Source organism: Mytilus trossulus, chromosome 3 (genome assembly GCF_036588685.1).
Source record: "Mytilus trossulus isolate FHL-02 chromosome 3, PNRI_Mtr1.1.1.hap1, whole genome shotgun sequence".
NCBI classification, from domain to species: Eukaryota; Metazoa; Mollusca; class Bivalvia; order Mytilida; family Mytilidae; genus Mytilus; species Mytilus trossulus.
The window spans coordinates 74,545,543-74,561,756 of record NC_086375.1 but is presented as its reverse complement, the minus strand read 5'-3'; the positions used below and the strand labels follow the sequence as shown (position 1 = coordinate 74,561,756).

Below are 16,214 nucleotides of genomic sequence, written 5' to 3'. Positions count from 1 at the left end.
TGACACCCACAACAATATAGAATACTATATAACAACTGAAACATATACCTCCATATTGATTTTTTTTTACAACTGATAACATAAATCTATTAAATAGAGACAAGCATTGGTAGACTTAAAGCCATTTACCCATTTCTGTTCAAAGGGAAATATCTCAAACGTTTTTCCAGGAACCAGGAATGAAAACACAAAATTAGAATCTGCATAAAAAAACCTGAAACAATCATTTTTTTATGAAATTTTATCCTTTGGGCCTCAATGTTGTATTATATAGTTGGAATGAGAAAAAATACATGTTTAGATTCAGTATCAAATTTTCCAACATTTTCTGTGAGATATATACCTATGTGTTTTGAGATGCAAAAAGACGACTGCCTGGTTTCCTAGAACATGTTCTAATTGTCTAAGTTTGATTTTTACATGCAGATAAATATTCTCTATTGGTAAATATTTCATTAACATATCTTGAATATTATAAACACTGACCAAACCATCTAACCATCAAATCATTTAAACCAGTGCGTTTGGGTTTCCAAGACTGTGTTAAATCCGGAATATGCTTGCTACGAAAACAAAAGATATTCAAAAACAAAACTGTTCACATTTACATTTATTTATTTGTTAATAAACCTCTGACCAGAATGGAACATCCAGCGGCTGCTATTTGTACAATATTTTATGTAATCCTTAGGAAATAATATATCTGCAACATGATCGAATTAAGCACAACAATAAACAATATCTACATTAATATTCCGTGTAAATTTTCTACATTTTACATAAACAAGAACGCACACTCTGAAATATCTTTTTTTATTACCATTGATATTTTGTTGATAGTCCTAGATAGAAAGCTTTACTACAACTATCGCATAAACTTAACATGATCCAAAAAAATTAGGTCAATGTCATATAAACCGATGGATAAGTATATGTACACCTTACAATCATTCAATACACTAAATATAGTTGACCTATTACTTATAGTTTCGATGAAACAGACTTAACCAAGAAAACTAAACATTAACCAATGAACCAGAAAAGGTAGAGCAAGGTCAGATGAACCATACCAGGCATACCTTATACAGTCCTTACATATACCAAATATACTAAACCTAATTATGTAGTATCCGAGATATGGACTTGAACACCAAACATTAACCTTGTTAACTGATCCATGAAATGAGGTCGAGATCAAGTGAAAACTGTCTGAATGGCATGGGGACCTTGCAAGGTACGCACATACCAACTATAGGTATCCTATAACTCTTAAGAGAAATTTAACATTACAAAAAATCTTTTAACTTTTGTTTCAAGTAGTCACTGAACCATAAAAATGAGGTCTAGGATAATGGTCAGACGGAAACGTCGTAACATAAGGCATCTATTATATACAAATTATAAAACGTACAGCTCTTCCACCTCCTAAAATATAAAGCTTTTAAAAAGTTATCCAACGCGTCACACCGCCGACGAAGGATCACTATCCATATGTCGAGCTTTCTGTGACAAAAGTCTCACGCTCGACAAAAATTAGGTATGCTTGTTATGTATAAATATCTTATTTTAAAAACCAAATGGTAAATCAGATCTTTATTTTCTTTGTGAACTATATTTTATACTTTCGCAAATACGTATTTTAAATGTTAACCTTGAAGTACTGATTACAATAGTAATGATATAATACAGCAATGGGAAACCACAGCATTTTCTTGGTTAGTTGAACGAGATATATAGATTTAAAAATAAGATCTTTTTATGTTTAGTTTTATGATTGGTGTTGTTTCCTTTCGTCTGCATTTTCAAGCGTGACATAATGATAAGCATTAAAAGCCCTCATATATAATGCGCAATACTTTTATCAATAAATATTAATGCGTTGAAATATCATCACATTACTTGGAAATGTGTATGACAATTATCATGTAGATTTTAACTTATTGCTAAAAAAAATACGTGAAATCTATGATAATAAAAAATAGTACATTTTTTTATGTATAGGCTATGTGGCCGAGTGATTTAAAGCGCTGCACAAAATGCAGGCCATTTTGGTTGTCTCGATTCCTCAATATCATCAGTTCGAATCCAAACAAGGAAAGAACAAAGAGCTGCTTCCGCAAGTTTGCAGATTTAACAATGTTGTGCTCTTTTTTTAGGTTATCATGAATATGATACGTGTTTTCGGTCGTGTACATTTATAAGATTAGTTTCTTTTTAATTCATTCGAATTCGAACTATTGATAAAAAGTGACAAGTTCTGATTAGCATCACTCTTCAAACGCAATCTATATTTTACATAGTTATTTTACGAATTTAAGGGGCATTAATGATATTTGTTACATCGATATATGTCGTCCATATCAAATTAGTACTACTATCCATATTATAACACTTAATATCTCTTCCAATACTACAAGATGGTTTTTAAATCAGTTTAATGTTTGAATCCTTTCTTAAACCGGATATACTTTTACTACCCTTACTATAGGTTTAGTTTTCAATTGCCGTCGCAAGCAAGTCCAAAAATGTATCATCATCATTGAGACATTCTGCAAAACTCAAATAGGTTTCTTGTATTATCACTTCCATTATCCGGATGGGTATTTCTTTGAATGGAATATCTTCCATTAATATAACAATTATAATGTTTTCCCTCTCACGTGAGCAAATTCCCTCCGTACGAGCGATGTTAAATTCATAATTACACCAAGTAGACCTCAGAAATTCACGTGTTATTACACAAATGGTCTTTTTGCTATGGTGAATACCATTTATTATATTTTCGGCAATTTCATTCCCTGGTATAAAATCGCGATGATGAATACATAACCTCTTTCCCTTTTTCTGTTCTAGTTCTATCAAACGATTTATTACAAACTGTCGATCATGGTCGGCATATGAGATGAATGCATCAAATGCATAATTCTGGTTGACATGGAGTGGTTCGTAACCTCCAAAATATTGTCTTTTAAACATATGAAACGAATACCTTAGCCTAATTCTATATCTATAAGCAATAGCTCCGAAAATCGATCCAAGTGATACAAATAAAAATAAACCAGCTCCTATAAGTAATCCAACTTTAGAATTACACTGTTTCTGTAAGATTAACAGTACATCTTCGACATATATCAGTTCTCGTTTACTATTCTTGCAGGTGATAATCGAATACGATCCCATTCGTTTACGATTTTTCTTATACCAGAGAAGAAAAGAAAGAGAGTCACAAGAGCATTCAAAGGGATTATGCATCATGTTTATGTTCATATGCTGTGACGTAGATTTGTCAAGCTTTTTCATAGCCTTATCTGATAGAAAAGTGATCTGGTTGTAGGACAAGTCTATAATATTAAGCTTCCATAGATGAGAAATCGTAACATTCCAGTCAGTGAGAAGATTATGACTGATATCAATAGTTTTAATATTTGGAACATGAGCGAAAAAGTTGTTTGGTAATGTAGTTATCCGATTTGAAGATATATTCAACATTTTAAGTTTCAACTTCTTTTCAAATAATTCCCCATGTTCAAATGTTTTCATGGCATCTCCAAGTAAATTTCCCTGTAGAAATAGTTTTTCTAGATTAATGAATCCAATGAAAAAATGTGCGAAGATGTTTAAACACTTGTTTTCAGACAAATCTAAAATCTTAACGTTTGTAACATTACAAACTGGTCCCTGAAAATTCTGAAAATTATTTCCACGTAAAGAAATATTTTCTAAAATATCATTGCTCATCCAGAAAGGAATGATTATGTCCCCGAGGTTAGAACTTTCATAAAATATCTGTTTTGTATTTGGTGGAATTGCGTTGACAAAGGAGATTAGGGGATCGAATGTACAGTCGGGAGGTGGATTATCTATAGTTGCAAGTGGTTGGTATGGTTTGATATCTGCAGCTGTTATATGTGGATACGACTGGATATATCGAATCTTTGGAAAATTCTTAGAATCTACATATTTTACATAATCCGAGGAATATGTTTCAGCTATCAAACCAAATTCGTCGGATTCATAAGATTCCTGGCGTTGTTTTGCAGATACGCCTCCATTTTGTTTTTGTAACATCCAAGATTTTCGGTCTGACAAACAATTAAGTGTATCTATGAAATCGTTACAAACGAACCATCCAGAGTGCACCCTTTGTGACTGGGTTTGGTCTTGAAAACTTAGAAATAAGGAATGAATACCAGTTAATGTGAAAATTCCGTCTATTTTATATTTTTCTAACCGTAACCGGTTGCCCATAAGACTCAGTACCCTTAATGTTTTGGGTAAGTAAGTCGGGGCTAGATCCTCTGTCATCTCAAGTCTGTTCCCGTCTAAATACAATTTCGTTAGATTTGTGTCTTTAAGAGGTTTTATGTCATCAACAAAAAGAATAGTACTGAATCCGTATGGACAATAAATTTGATTTGCCTTCAAGACTTTAATATCTGTTTTCGGTAAATCTTGTGTTATATTACGCAAACCACAAAATCCTAACATTGAATTGAATGATATATCTAAACTCCTAAGATTTGTTAATTTAGCTATTGCTCCTGATTCAATGCTTTTCAAGTGTACTTCGCTTCCTGATGTGTTAATCTGAATGTATCGATGTAATGAAATGTCTAAAGCCGTTATTTGAGATAAATTTTCAAAATAGTTTTCCGTTATTGTTTCAATTCCAAGATTTGGCAGCATTAGATTATTTATAGATAATACCTGCAGATTTTTCATGTTTGAAAATACTTTTCCGAATGATGTGGTCGAGAATCCATCAATAACTAAGGTATGGAGAGATTTTAAGTGTTGAAAAACTTCATCGGGATAGACGGGTTCAGTTGTGTCATATCCATTCTGACCGATGTTCAGCTTGGTCAAACTTTGAAGATTATTGAAGACATGTTGTTTGAATACCGTTCTGTTGTAACTCAGTAGGTTTCGGTGAAGATCTAAAACCTGGAGCTTTCTAGAATTAACAAAGGGATAAGTTCCAAATGAATTGATCTTATTCACTGACAAGTCCAAATAAATTACTGATTCCGGTAATTTTCTGCCGTCCAATACTGTGTGAAAACTATTATTCCTCAAGTTAAGTTGTTGAAGAGTTTTCAACTCTGATAATGAATAATTTTCAGATCTGTTGATTTTATTAAATGAAAGATCCAAAATAAGTAAATGGTCTGGTAACAAATTAGCGTCTGGCATGTATTCAAGATTATTATGACTAAAGTTAATTGTTCTAACTGTTTTATATAAACTGAAATTAGGATATCTGTTTAATCCATGATTTGCACAATTTATAACCTTTTTATTGCAGTCACATTTTGCACAAGTTGTTTTCGTATTATTACCAGACAAATAACATACTGGCAGTAATAGTAATTCTAACAAACTGATCATCAATAATATAGACATTCTTCTTCACAACAACTTCACGAAGTTTGAATCGCTTCCTTGTTTAGAAAGGCACACTATAATAAACAAAGTTTAGAAGAAAAAAATGTTAGTCTCTAATTACATGACAATGTTTAATGTTCTATGTAATAAGAGACAAATATAAAAAAAAAAAAACACGTGGTATGATTATCAATGAGACTACTATCCACAAAAGATCAAAATGACACAAACATAACAACTATAGAATTTTTTTTTTTAATTTCTAGGTTTTATAGCTTTTAAACTTTTTCTATGATGTAAGATATATATCGAATTGGTTTTTATTTCTGTATGAGCCAATTTGATAACTGTAGAAAATTGAATATTAAATTATCAGCACATCAAATGCAAGACTTTTTTTGTCGAAACGTAAATGTACTTTGTTGATCATCTTGTTTTACTAAGAGACTATTAAAATTTTGAGAATTTTTACGCTTGTAACAGGAATTATTTGCGTTCTTCAATTAAATGTTGTATTTTTCGTTTACCAAAATATTGGCATTGTTGCACTTGATCATGTGCACAATCCGTGCATACGTGTTTTACACTTTTGTCTTTGTCCAATGAAGACCATTTGAAGGAGTGTTAATTTGTCTCTTTCCTGTCTGTTTATGAGCATAAAACATCAGTATTAAATTACTGTCAACAACATTAAGCATCGTGTTCGAATGATTACTAAAAAGTAAAAACACAAAAATACTGAACTCCGAGGAAAATTAAAAAAGGAAAGTCAGAAATCAAATGGCAAAATCAAAAGTCCAAACACATCAAACGAATGGATAACAACTGTCATGTTGCTGACTTGGTACAGGCATTTTTTTATGTTGAAAATGGTGGATTGAACCTGGTTTTATAGCTAGCTAAACCTCTCACTTTATGACAGTCGCATCAAATTCCATTACATTTTCAACGATGCGTGAACAAACCAAACAGACTCAATAAGTAAAAATGTTAAAAATAGGGGTACAGCAGTCAACAGTGTGTTATCATCTTAATCACTATAAAAACATCAAATGTAACGAAGAAGCACAAAAAGGCATACATCAAATTTAACATCCTCATTTTGCTTTATCTTATACGATTTTATTTATCTATGTATAATCTAGAAGGTTTTCAGTACTGGTGTAAAATTGCGCTTTTGAAATTTGCACAGGTAGAAATGTTTCAGTAATTTGTCAAATGCATTCATGATCTGAATGTAAAAGCACAGTGCATGTCGCAATGCGTTTTATTAAAGATTCTTATATGACTTTTTTCATCGACTTTGGATACAATGTCATGCTCTAATTCCAATAAAACAAGAGCTGCACGTGATTGACATTACAATCGAAATTGCAACGTCAGTTTAATTTGGACTAACGCTGGAAATCATCATGCATATTTGTGTTGGTGTTGCTCACTAGGAAATTAAATAAAGTTATTCTTAAAGTAGTTTTAAATTTTGTTTTCATTTTATCGTTGAACTGTTCATTTTCTATAACATTTTTTGTTCTTCAAATCGAAATTGCTGTCTTCCGAGTGTGTATTATAGTTCGCTTCGAAGTACAAAAGATCTTAATTTTCCCTATTAGATTATTGTCATGCTATATTCTGATTTTGTCATGGGAAGGCATTACATTTTAACATATTTAAAACCTCACAAACACTCGGTATTAAGATATTGATAAATATAATGCCTACCCATGTGAAAATGAGCGGAGAATGGCTCGAAAGAATTATTTCTAAATTTGTTTGTTTTCTATGTTCCAATGAACAAGGAATTAAATTATAGCAAACAAACTTTTCGTACAGAACTACAAATATAACGTATTCTTGACAGATTGAACACAACTTAAAAAGAGAAAAATATTGGTTGAAATGCTTTGATACAGATTATGCATGTTGATCACAGCAAGAGACCTCAAAAATGTGATAAGCATGGTCTATGAATGGACTGAAAAGGATATTTTTTGGCTACAACACGACATTTTGTTTGGATCTGAAAAAAGAAACCAATTTGAAGTGGCCAATTCCCTATTGTTTTGTCCCTTCTAATGAACATGCCTTCTCTTAAACATAAATATGTGAAGGGCAATGTTTTTTTTTAAGTGGGTGTTTTTATGGCGAAAAAGAAAGAATAACAGTCAAGTATAGAAAATATTGATTTGTCAATATTCAATAGTAGATGTCATTCAACTTATCAATGTAGTTTTAATTCTTATTTTCATGTACAAAGTCAGGAATATGGCAGTTGTTTCATTGTTTCATTCGTTTGATGTGCTTATACTTTTAATTTTGCTATTTGATAAAAGACTTGCTGTTGAACTTTCCTTATTCGGTATTTTTACTACTTTACTTTTAATTTTATGTTTGTGTTTATCAACAGGTAAATTATTGCTGATATCTCTGTTATACTGAATACATTTGTACCCTGAAGTGTCCGACTCATAACGAAGGTATACTCACTACCTACATGGTAGTTGTCACCAACAAAATCATGTACTCAATACACTAAAAGTTTCTTTTATTCACTATGCACAAACATTTTTTAATATTTTCCTGTCAAACCCTCATCACAATACCTTCATTAAAACCATGATACCATAGCCATACATACAAAGAAAACCTTGATAGGAATCCCAATAACCTTATTGTAAAATAGTTAAGATAGCTATCTGATATTTCTTGTACCCCAGTATCTGATTTATAGCCTGTAGTATATGCACAATAATAAAGACAATGGTGTATCTAAATATATTTTATTTTCTCTTTAAAGAGAAATTAGTTACAAAATTGCATTGAAACAAAACACAAATGAGTGAATAATGATCAATCACCAAAAAAGAATATACTAATATTAAGAGAACTTACAGTCAATCAGTATATAGATTTATGCAATCAGCATAGCTCTTGTTTCAACAAATGTCAAACTTTTAGTTTTGCAATCTGATTTTGATTCTGCCAAATTTTCAATCTCATTAAGTAAATACATTTGAGCTGCCTTGGCTAGAAAAAGATGTATGCAAAGGAATAACAATACATCTGTTTAATTATTTTAGTTTAAAAAAATCCCTTTGCAAAATCAATGAATATTTGAAATAGAGTTGAAATAAGAAAAAATAAAAACAGACCAAAAGTCATATTTTATTTTGTATTTAAATGTTTCAACATTAATAAACGTCTTATACATGTACATGCACTTCCATAAGGTCAATTCATATCCAATGCACCTTAGGAAATGTTATATTTAAGGGATTCAGAATCAGCATTGGATAAACTGTTTGAGATAAAAAAAAAAAAAAAAAAATAAAAAAAAATTAAAAAAAATAATAATTCAAACAAATCATCAATTTATCATATTGATAAAAGAAGCTTCCTTTAATTTGTGTGAGTGATTTATAACAGACACATTTTTTACTGTAGAGATACAATTTTTAAAGATTTTCAATTCAAAATAAAAAGTGGCTATTGCCTATGCAATTTAATTTACATTATCATAATTCAATAATTTCATAAATTATACAACCATAACATAATCAAAGGGAAGCAAACCTTGTCATTTTAACAGAGTCTTTAGATTTCATGACAATTGATCAAAAAATATTGTTGGTGGTTCATTTTATTTTCCATTAAGAAATCTCCATCAATTAAAAAAAATCAGTGTGTCAAAATAAGAAGGAAACAAATTATGAAGTCTTCCTATAAAGCATTTTGGGGTCATGTTATTTTCTATAAAAGAAAAATAGATAAATTTATAAATATCACTCATTTATTGATGCAATGGAAAATCATTTAATTAAAATAAGAAAATGGTTCCAAAACAAATCACACCTTTCCTTCCTTTTCATTTCATCTCTCTTATCTGATTTATCACAATAGAACAAATGAAAAATCAATTTAAATACAAGATCAGTAGGCCGAAAGACAATAATGTTTTGAACTATAAGTTATAATTATAGATGCAGAAATAAAAAAAGATCATTTGCTCATTAAAACAAATAGTATGGCCTGAACATATCTGGTTTTGCATTTAAAAACATAGTGACTAACATAATATACAAAATTTACAATGTTCACATCAGGTTCAACATCTCATTGCACAACCCAGTAGGTTTTGGCACAAACAACAAATAATACAACAAATTAATTATATGGGAAGAACAAATTTTGGTTCAATCTGAGATCTGTGCATATACATGTAATCATGGAAAAAAAAAAATTAGTATGATCAGTGTGTAAAACAGGCATAAACCTTATAATGGGTTATTTCGCAGGGTGTAAATCTTTACTTCCTTTCACAGATAGAACAAAATCAACATAATAAATCTGCCATTTTAAAACTGTACAAGCAAAGGTATTGATAAATCCTCCAAAATCATAACTGCCAAAATATTTTGTATACCAATACTCAATGAAAATCGTTGAATATTACACCCTTGAAAAATAACAGCTATACATTTTCCCAAACCTTGTTAAGATAGAGTAAGACCATCATTTGAACCTAAAAAACATAACAAAGTCGTGTGGATGTAAGTGCTAAATAACAAAATGGCATCAATATGGTAGAGAAATGTAAAAAAAACCATCAACTCCATCAAACAATTAAATTTGAAAATGTTAGGCATAATGGGATGATGAGAATTTTAACTTTTTTAATTTCCTTAAAACTTTTTAAAAAAATTGGCCTCATGGATTTGTGACTTTGCTGGATACCAAAAATTAATGTGTGACTTGAGTGAAACCAATCATGGATTTGTGGCTTTAGTGGCTGCCTACAATGGATGTGTGGCATTTATGGCTGCTTTTTATGGATTAGTAGCTTAAGGGGTTACCTACAATGGATGTGTGGCCTTAATGGCTGCCTTTTATGGATTTGTGGCTTTAGGGGTTAGCTAAAATGGATGTGTGGCCTTAAAGGCTGCGTTTTGTGGATTTGCAGCTAGAGGCTGCCTATAATGGATTTGTGGCACAAGTGACTGACTCGAATGGATTTGGGTCTGAAATGGCTGCCTTTTATGGATTTCTGACCATGATTATTTTGGTTTCAATTTTTACATTTTCTTCTTTCCTTGTCAAAACAAATAGACTATTTAATTTTTGTTAAAAAAAATCTTGATATCTAGATCAAATGTAAATAAATGCTGTTAGATATTCTATTGAAAAATAAGGGTCAACTAAACTGTCACAAGTCATTAGTTAAGTCCAATTGTTGTTATTTTTACCATGAATATAAATCAATATGAAAGAAACTATGTTAAAACCTTTTATCTTCAAATAACATTTTATACTCTGCTTACACAGAATAATACATTTCAGACCATATTTTGTTAAATGATGGAAAGACAAAATACTAATTACAAGAATGAAAAAACGTGCTCAGGAAAAATAAAAATCATGCAAGTCACAAAAAAATAAATAAATTGGCATATGAAAATAGCAGTGTAAAGTCATCACAACTGCAACATAATTGGCAAGATAAACCAAACATTTAAACAAATCTCATCGGGATATTCTATATCATATTCATTTTAAATAAAAACAAATCATTAGACAATATCTTTATCATCTGTGTGACCAAATCTATTATAACATAACCAATTGGTGGCAAAAAATACAATTTGCATGGCAAAAAATACAATTTGCATAGCAAGAAACACACATTACACATTTGTATTGAAATAAACTATCATTGGTTTGACCATCATACAATAATAATATACAACTTACAATTACAAAAATTATTCAAGAATGCATGGCTTGTTATGAATTCTAAATTGTCTTTAAAATCCTCTACCTTGATGAATGGACTAAACAATTGGGCTAACCTTTCAAATAAAAACATTGCTGCCTTTCATGAAAATAAAATTTGTTTGTTTATTCATTCTTTCTCTTTTACACATGTCAAATTTCTCTTTCATTCAAACATTGAGTGAAACAGACTCTCATTCATTTATCTTCATAATGTATTCTGAAACACTCACTTTTACAGTCTACACTATCTTGAGCAACAACAAGAAAAATCAAATATTCCATAGAACACTTAAATAAAGGTCTACACACCTAGAACAGCATGATATGACCACAGAAGCTAGTAATATCACATAGACTTATGTTTTCTTTTTAATAGTGACTTTATCAACATGAATATTGAGCCTTAAGGCAAGCTGATATTCTAGTTAATAAAGTAACAATTCAAAAATAAAAAGCAATCTTTATTTTTATTTGCCATTTGTCTTAACTTTTATTTTTTGGGTTTTTGTTTTGAATATGAGGTTACATGATGTAGCTGCCAAAACTGTTTTCAAGAGTTTAAAGCATTGTTAAAGTTCTGAGGTTGAATGAATAAAGGTCCATGCTATTCATTGATAGAATGACACAGACTGACATAAAAATTTAATGGTGATCCATTGTTATGTGACATCATTGCCTAAAATTTCCAAAAATGCATCTCCTCCGTCAAACATTCTATCTAGGCAGTAGAATCAAAGTGAAAATGTACAAATTGCAGATAAACCTGCGTTTATTTAATATCCTGGCTGCTTTGGCAGTGTTCCTTAAATACTAAATAAGAGAAATTACAATAACAATTGGAATTTATTCATAAACTTTACAGAAATTTAATCTTTTATTAATAGGTTGTGAAAATATTTCCATTTATTTTCGTTTTTTTTTAGTTACTTAAGTTGGAATTCATAAAATTAATTTGGATATATATTTTTGTCCCAAAAGACTGTATATCAAATTTCTAAATGATTGGGCTACTAGATATAAAATCTATCATATAAAACCAAAACCTAGATTTAAATATAAATTAACATCACATCCACTAATTATATAAACAAAATCATTTGCTAGTGTTTGAAAATGTTGCACTGGCTTTATGAAATGTTACAATTTACATTTATTCTTATACAAGTTTTTAAAACTGTATAACTTTTAGTGAACTGTCTTTCATTGCAAAATAAATGAACATTATTCAACTTCTCTTCTTAAAAACTTCACATTACGAATCCAAAATTCATTCCAATGGTCCTGTACTGCAGTTCTCAGAAATTAAAGTAGAAATCAATATGCAGATTAATGCATATAAATACTGGAAAGAAAACATTGTACAACTCATCCATTCTTTGATCACCATTCATACAATTAAAATCACAGTATTGAAACATACATCAAATACTTTGCAAACAAAATATTGCTTCTTGTAAAATTTGTCCAATGCTTTTTAATAAACATTGTATTTGGCTGTAGTCATTAGTTACAGTTGCTAATGGTAACAAATTTTTAATGGAAGACGAAAGTCCCTCTGTTTTACTGTCTTTTAAAATAGAGTAATGAGATCTGTAAAGAAAAAAAAACATTTTAAGTTTTTACTGGTTCATTGTTATCTAACCTGTCAATTAATTCTCAGATTACAATCCAACATTGTAGATTGTATTTGATCACTTACCCAATACTTACTGTGCAGTCAAGCAATGTGCTAGCTGTCTAAGATTTCATACATATGAGGTAACAACTATAATGATACAAGCTATATTTCATGCATTTAATTTGTCATTTCAAGTCTGTTTAGGAACCATTTTATCCATCATATGCATTTTTTACAGATGAACAATATAATATGGTTTTCAGTCTCTTCTCACTATGGTTCCAGTTTTATATTTTGAATATCTGACTGTTTATAATTCACCAAAGGTTATTTAGAGATATTTTCTGGATGTATTAATTATTTTTTGTTTCACTTGATTGCTGCGTTTTGACATATACCTCACATCTCCTTTTATTCATTATCATACTGAGTCACATTATCCCCATCTTTAATATATATAATCTTGTAAAAAAATATATTTTATACATTCTGAATTGAGCTGCTTTAATAAAAAAAAATCAATTTCTGAACTTTTCGAAATAGAGTTATCTTTCTTAGTATGATTATTTGTATTGTTGTTGTTTATTGATTGCAAATTATGATCTATTGAACTGGCATCATATATGACCCAAAACTAATGATTCTACAAAATGACTGCAGCTAAAAAGAAAAAAGTCAACTAAAATAAACTGGTATAAAATCTAGAAAAGCTATTCCTAAAATTATAAACAAATATCAGCTCAATGTTTGTAAAGAAGGTTAACAATACAGGAAATAAAACTATACATTTGTTTCAGAAACTATGTTAATTCTTCAACTGGACTTCAAATTCAATATTTGCCCTAAATTATTAGTTTGATAATTATGTGTTTTTGAATATTATTTCAATAATTACCTGTATTTATTTGGCATTAATAGTATTCTCTGTAATTTCATTATTGCATCATTAATTCTTCTGACTGCTAAACGATCCTTTGATTTTAAAAGTTGTGGAATGTATTCAGTAAATGTCTTTCCTGCATTCTTCAGTTCACTTGCTTGTTCTAGTATACTATCTGAAAAGGTTTATTATCATCAAATTGGAATTCAATTCATTTGAATAGTTTTATACTATGTACACAAGAAATAGTGTAGCCATCAATGAGAGGGCAACTTAGTAACATATAGAACCAAAGCCATCCTTAGGGCAACATAGTGTTTATTAACCTGAATGCTAGTTTTCCAGTATCATTCCTATGGCCTCTAGACAAGACCTTTGCACTAGATATTGCCAACCCTTTGACAGATATCAGCTTTTCCCTTAAAACAAAATTTGTCTGAAAAATCCTTAAACTGCAATGAACTATTGAATAGCTCTGGTACAACACATACAAATACTACAGAGGCTAATAAGTGGAGGGGGGCAACTTATGAAAGTTCTGGATCCCCCACTGTAATAGAGCTAGACTAAGTATATAGCTTGAACAATTACCTGAAATTTGAGGGATTAAGTCCCATACCTTTTGAAAGACAAATCAATAAGAAAATTTTCAAAGAAAGTTTACTTTCCAATTGCAACAGTTGTCTAAGGTTTCAAGTAAATCAACCTAAGCAAACTAAAATATACAGCATTGTTTAATAAAACTTCATTAAATCTGACATTTAATATTCTGTAGCTCTAGAAAATCACATCACAAAATTATAAAAATAATAAAAAAAAGCTTATTTTTATAAATAACAACTAGAGCCCAGCATGAAGTTCTGAGTTAAATGTTCCCAGCATACTTTATAGTGTATGATATGTGAAAATTGTATAAATCTGACATTAAAAGTTCATTAACTCTCAACAACAGAGCAAAACATTCTTCAAAATTAAGTTATAAAGAAGTCTTTTTTCATCCATTTCATATATTTCAAGCAAGTTTCATGTTTTAAAACATACCATTTTCATGTTTTTGTATGAAATGTGAACTGACAGGCAAACAATGGTTAACAATTATACATACCGGCTATAATGGGCATATAGAATATTATACATAAAGTGTTTACTATTGCAAAAGAATAATCAATCAAAAAGATCTATAAAATTTTAAAGAATTGACTGAAAAAGTTAATTTAAAATTAAAAAAATCTCAAAATTCTGTCCCCAGAATTACATTTTATAAAATATCATATTGAGCGATTCACTGAATAAAATAAACTAAAATAACTAACAAAAATTAGGGCTCTTTAGACATCATTCAAAATTAGTTGATTGAAACAGAGACTTTTACTAATATGTAATTAAAGTACTATATTTACCTGTACTTAAAAGTTTTGAACTGCTTTCTCTAATCAACATCACAGTTTTTATTATAGCATTATAAACTTTACTAGTATAGAAGGTTATATTGAATGGTAGAAGTTCCTCATCCAAAAGTCTAAGTGTTACAAGGGAAGCAACTCTTGCTGCTGCTAGACTGTACATGTGGTGGTGATCATCGTCTGATGTCTGTGGAAATAACAAATATATTATAATGTACTCAATATTACTAATCCTAGAACTTATATTAAATCATTTATTATGAAAAGATATATATAGATTCCACAACTGTAACAAGTGTGTTACGAAATTTCTCCAAGCCAGACAGTTAAATTTTAATATTTAAAGCGTGAGGCTTGGCGAAGCTTTTTAAATAGTTAAAATTTAACTGTCGAGAGTGGAGAAATATCATAATACACGAGTTATAGTAGTGGAATCTGTTTATTTAATGAATTTTATCATTCTTTTTCAAAGATTTGAAGAAAGTTGTGTTCTTTTATATGTGATGTCTTCAGACATGGTCCCCTTTTTTCATGATGTCACAATAGGAAAATTCAGCAGAAACAAAGAAAATTTAACGTTTCAATAAAATTTCGACCAATCATTTGCTGAGAACAAATTTTTCACTAGAGATTAGAAATAATTTTCTCACACCCGTCAGGAAATGTGAAAATAGCATGAAAATTAGAGAAAGTTATTTTTAAACATTAAGTAATTTCTTTTTAAAACTGATGACATTTGACCTTTATGACAATATTTACAATTATTCATCACTCAGTCATAAATCTCAGCTTTCAGTAAATCTTATTGCATGGGAGATAAAAGCTACTATTAAGTTTTTTTAATATAACTCATCATCTTTCTAAACATTTGGTTATTTACCTGAGTTAGGTTATTTGTCTGTGATACAGAAGCATGAAAGACTGGTACACCAAACTGCTGGATCCTGGTCTCTGTTTTCATACTGTGTAACAAACCATCCCATGTGTTCTCTAATACTAAATTATCATTATTTGGATCTGGAACCTGTAATGAAAAATAAAAAAAATTGTACAACATATCTGACTGTTCTAGATAAAAACCTTCTATTTCTTGCTAATGTGTCTTTAAACCATCCACTTGAAGCATTTTTATCTTCAAATAATGGACTTAATTTTTGTG

At 29.9% G+C, this 16,214-nt stretch overlaps 2 protein-coding genes across 2 annotated transcripts in view; both read right to left on the bottom strand.

Annotated features, from left to right (window-relative positions):
- Nucleotides 1-734: 734 nt before the first annotated feature.
- On the bottom strand, nt 735-5,429 carry LOC134712399 (toll-like receptor 4). The gene has a single exon (XM_063573909.1). It carries the CDS (start codon nt 5,401-5,403, stop codon nt 2,491-2,493), a length of 2,913 nt encoding a protein of 970 aa, XP_063429979.1. The 5' UTR covers nt 5,404-5,429; the 3' UTR covers nt 735-2,490.
- A 2,719-nt stretch (nt 5,430-8,148) lies between these two features.
- Nucleotides 8,149-16,214, bottom strand: part of LOC134712398 (N-acetylated-alpha-linked acidic dipeptidase 2-like) — a 37,837-nt gene continuing 29,771 nt past the window's right edge. Inside the window, exons 9-12 of the mRNA XM_063573908.1 lie at nt 15,936-16,079; nt 15,053-15,242; nt 13,668-13,827; nt 8,149-12,744 (exon numbers count right to left, since the gene is read on the bottom strand). Coding sequence (XP_063429978.1) covers nt 12,576-12,744; nt 13,668-13,827; nt 15,053-15,242; nt 15,936-16,079 — 663 coding nt within the window. The 3' untranslated portion in view covers nt 8,149-12,575. The remainder of the gene's footprint in view (nt 12,745-13,667; nt 13,828-15,052; nt 15,243-15,935; nt 16,080-16,214) is intronic.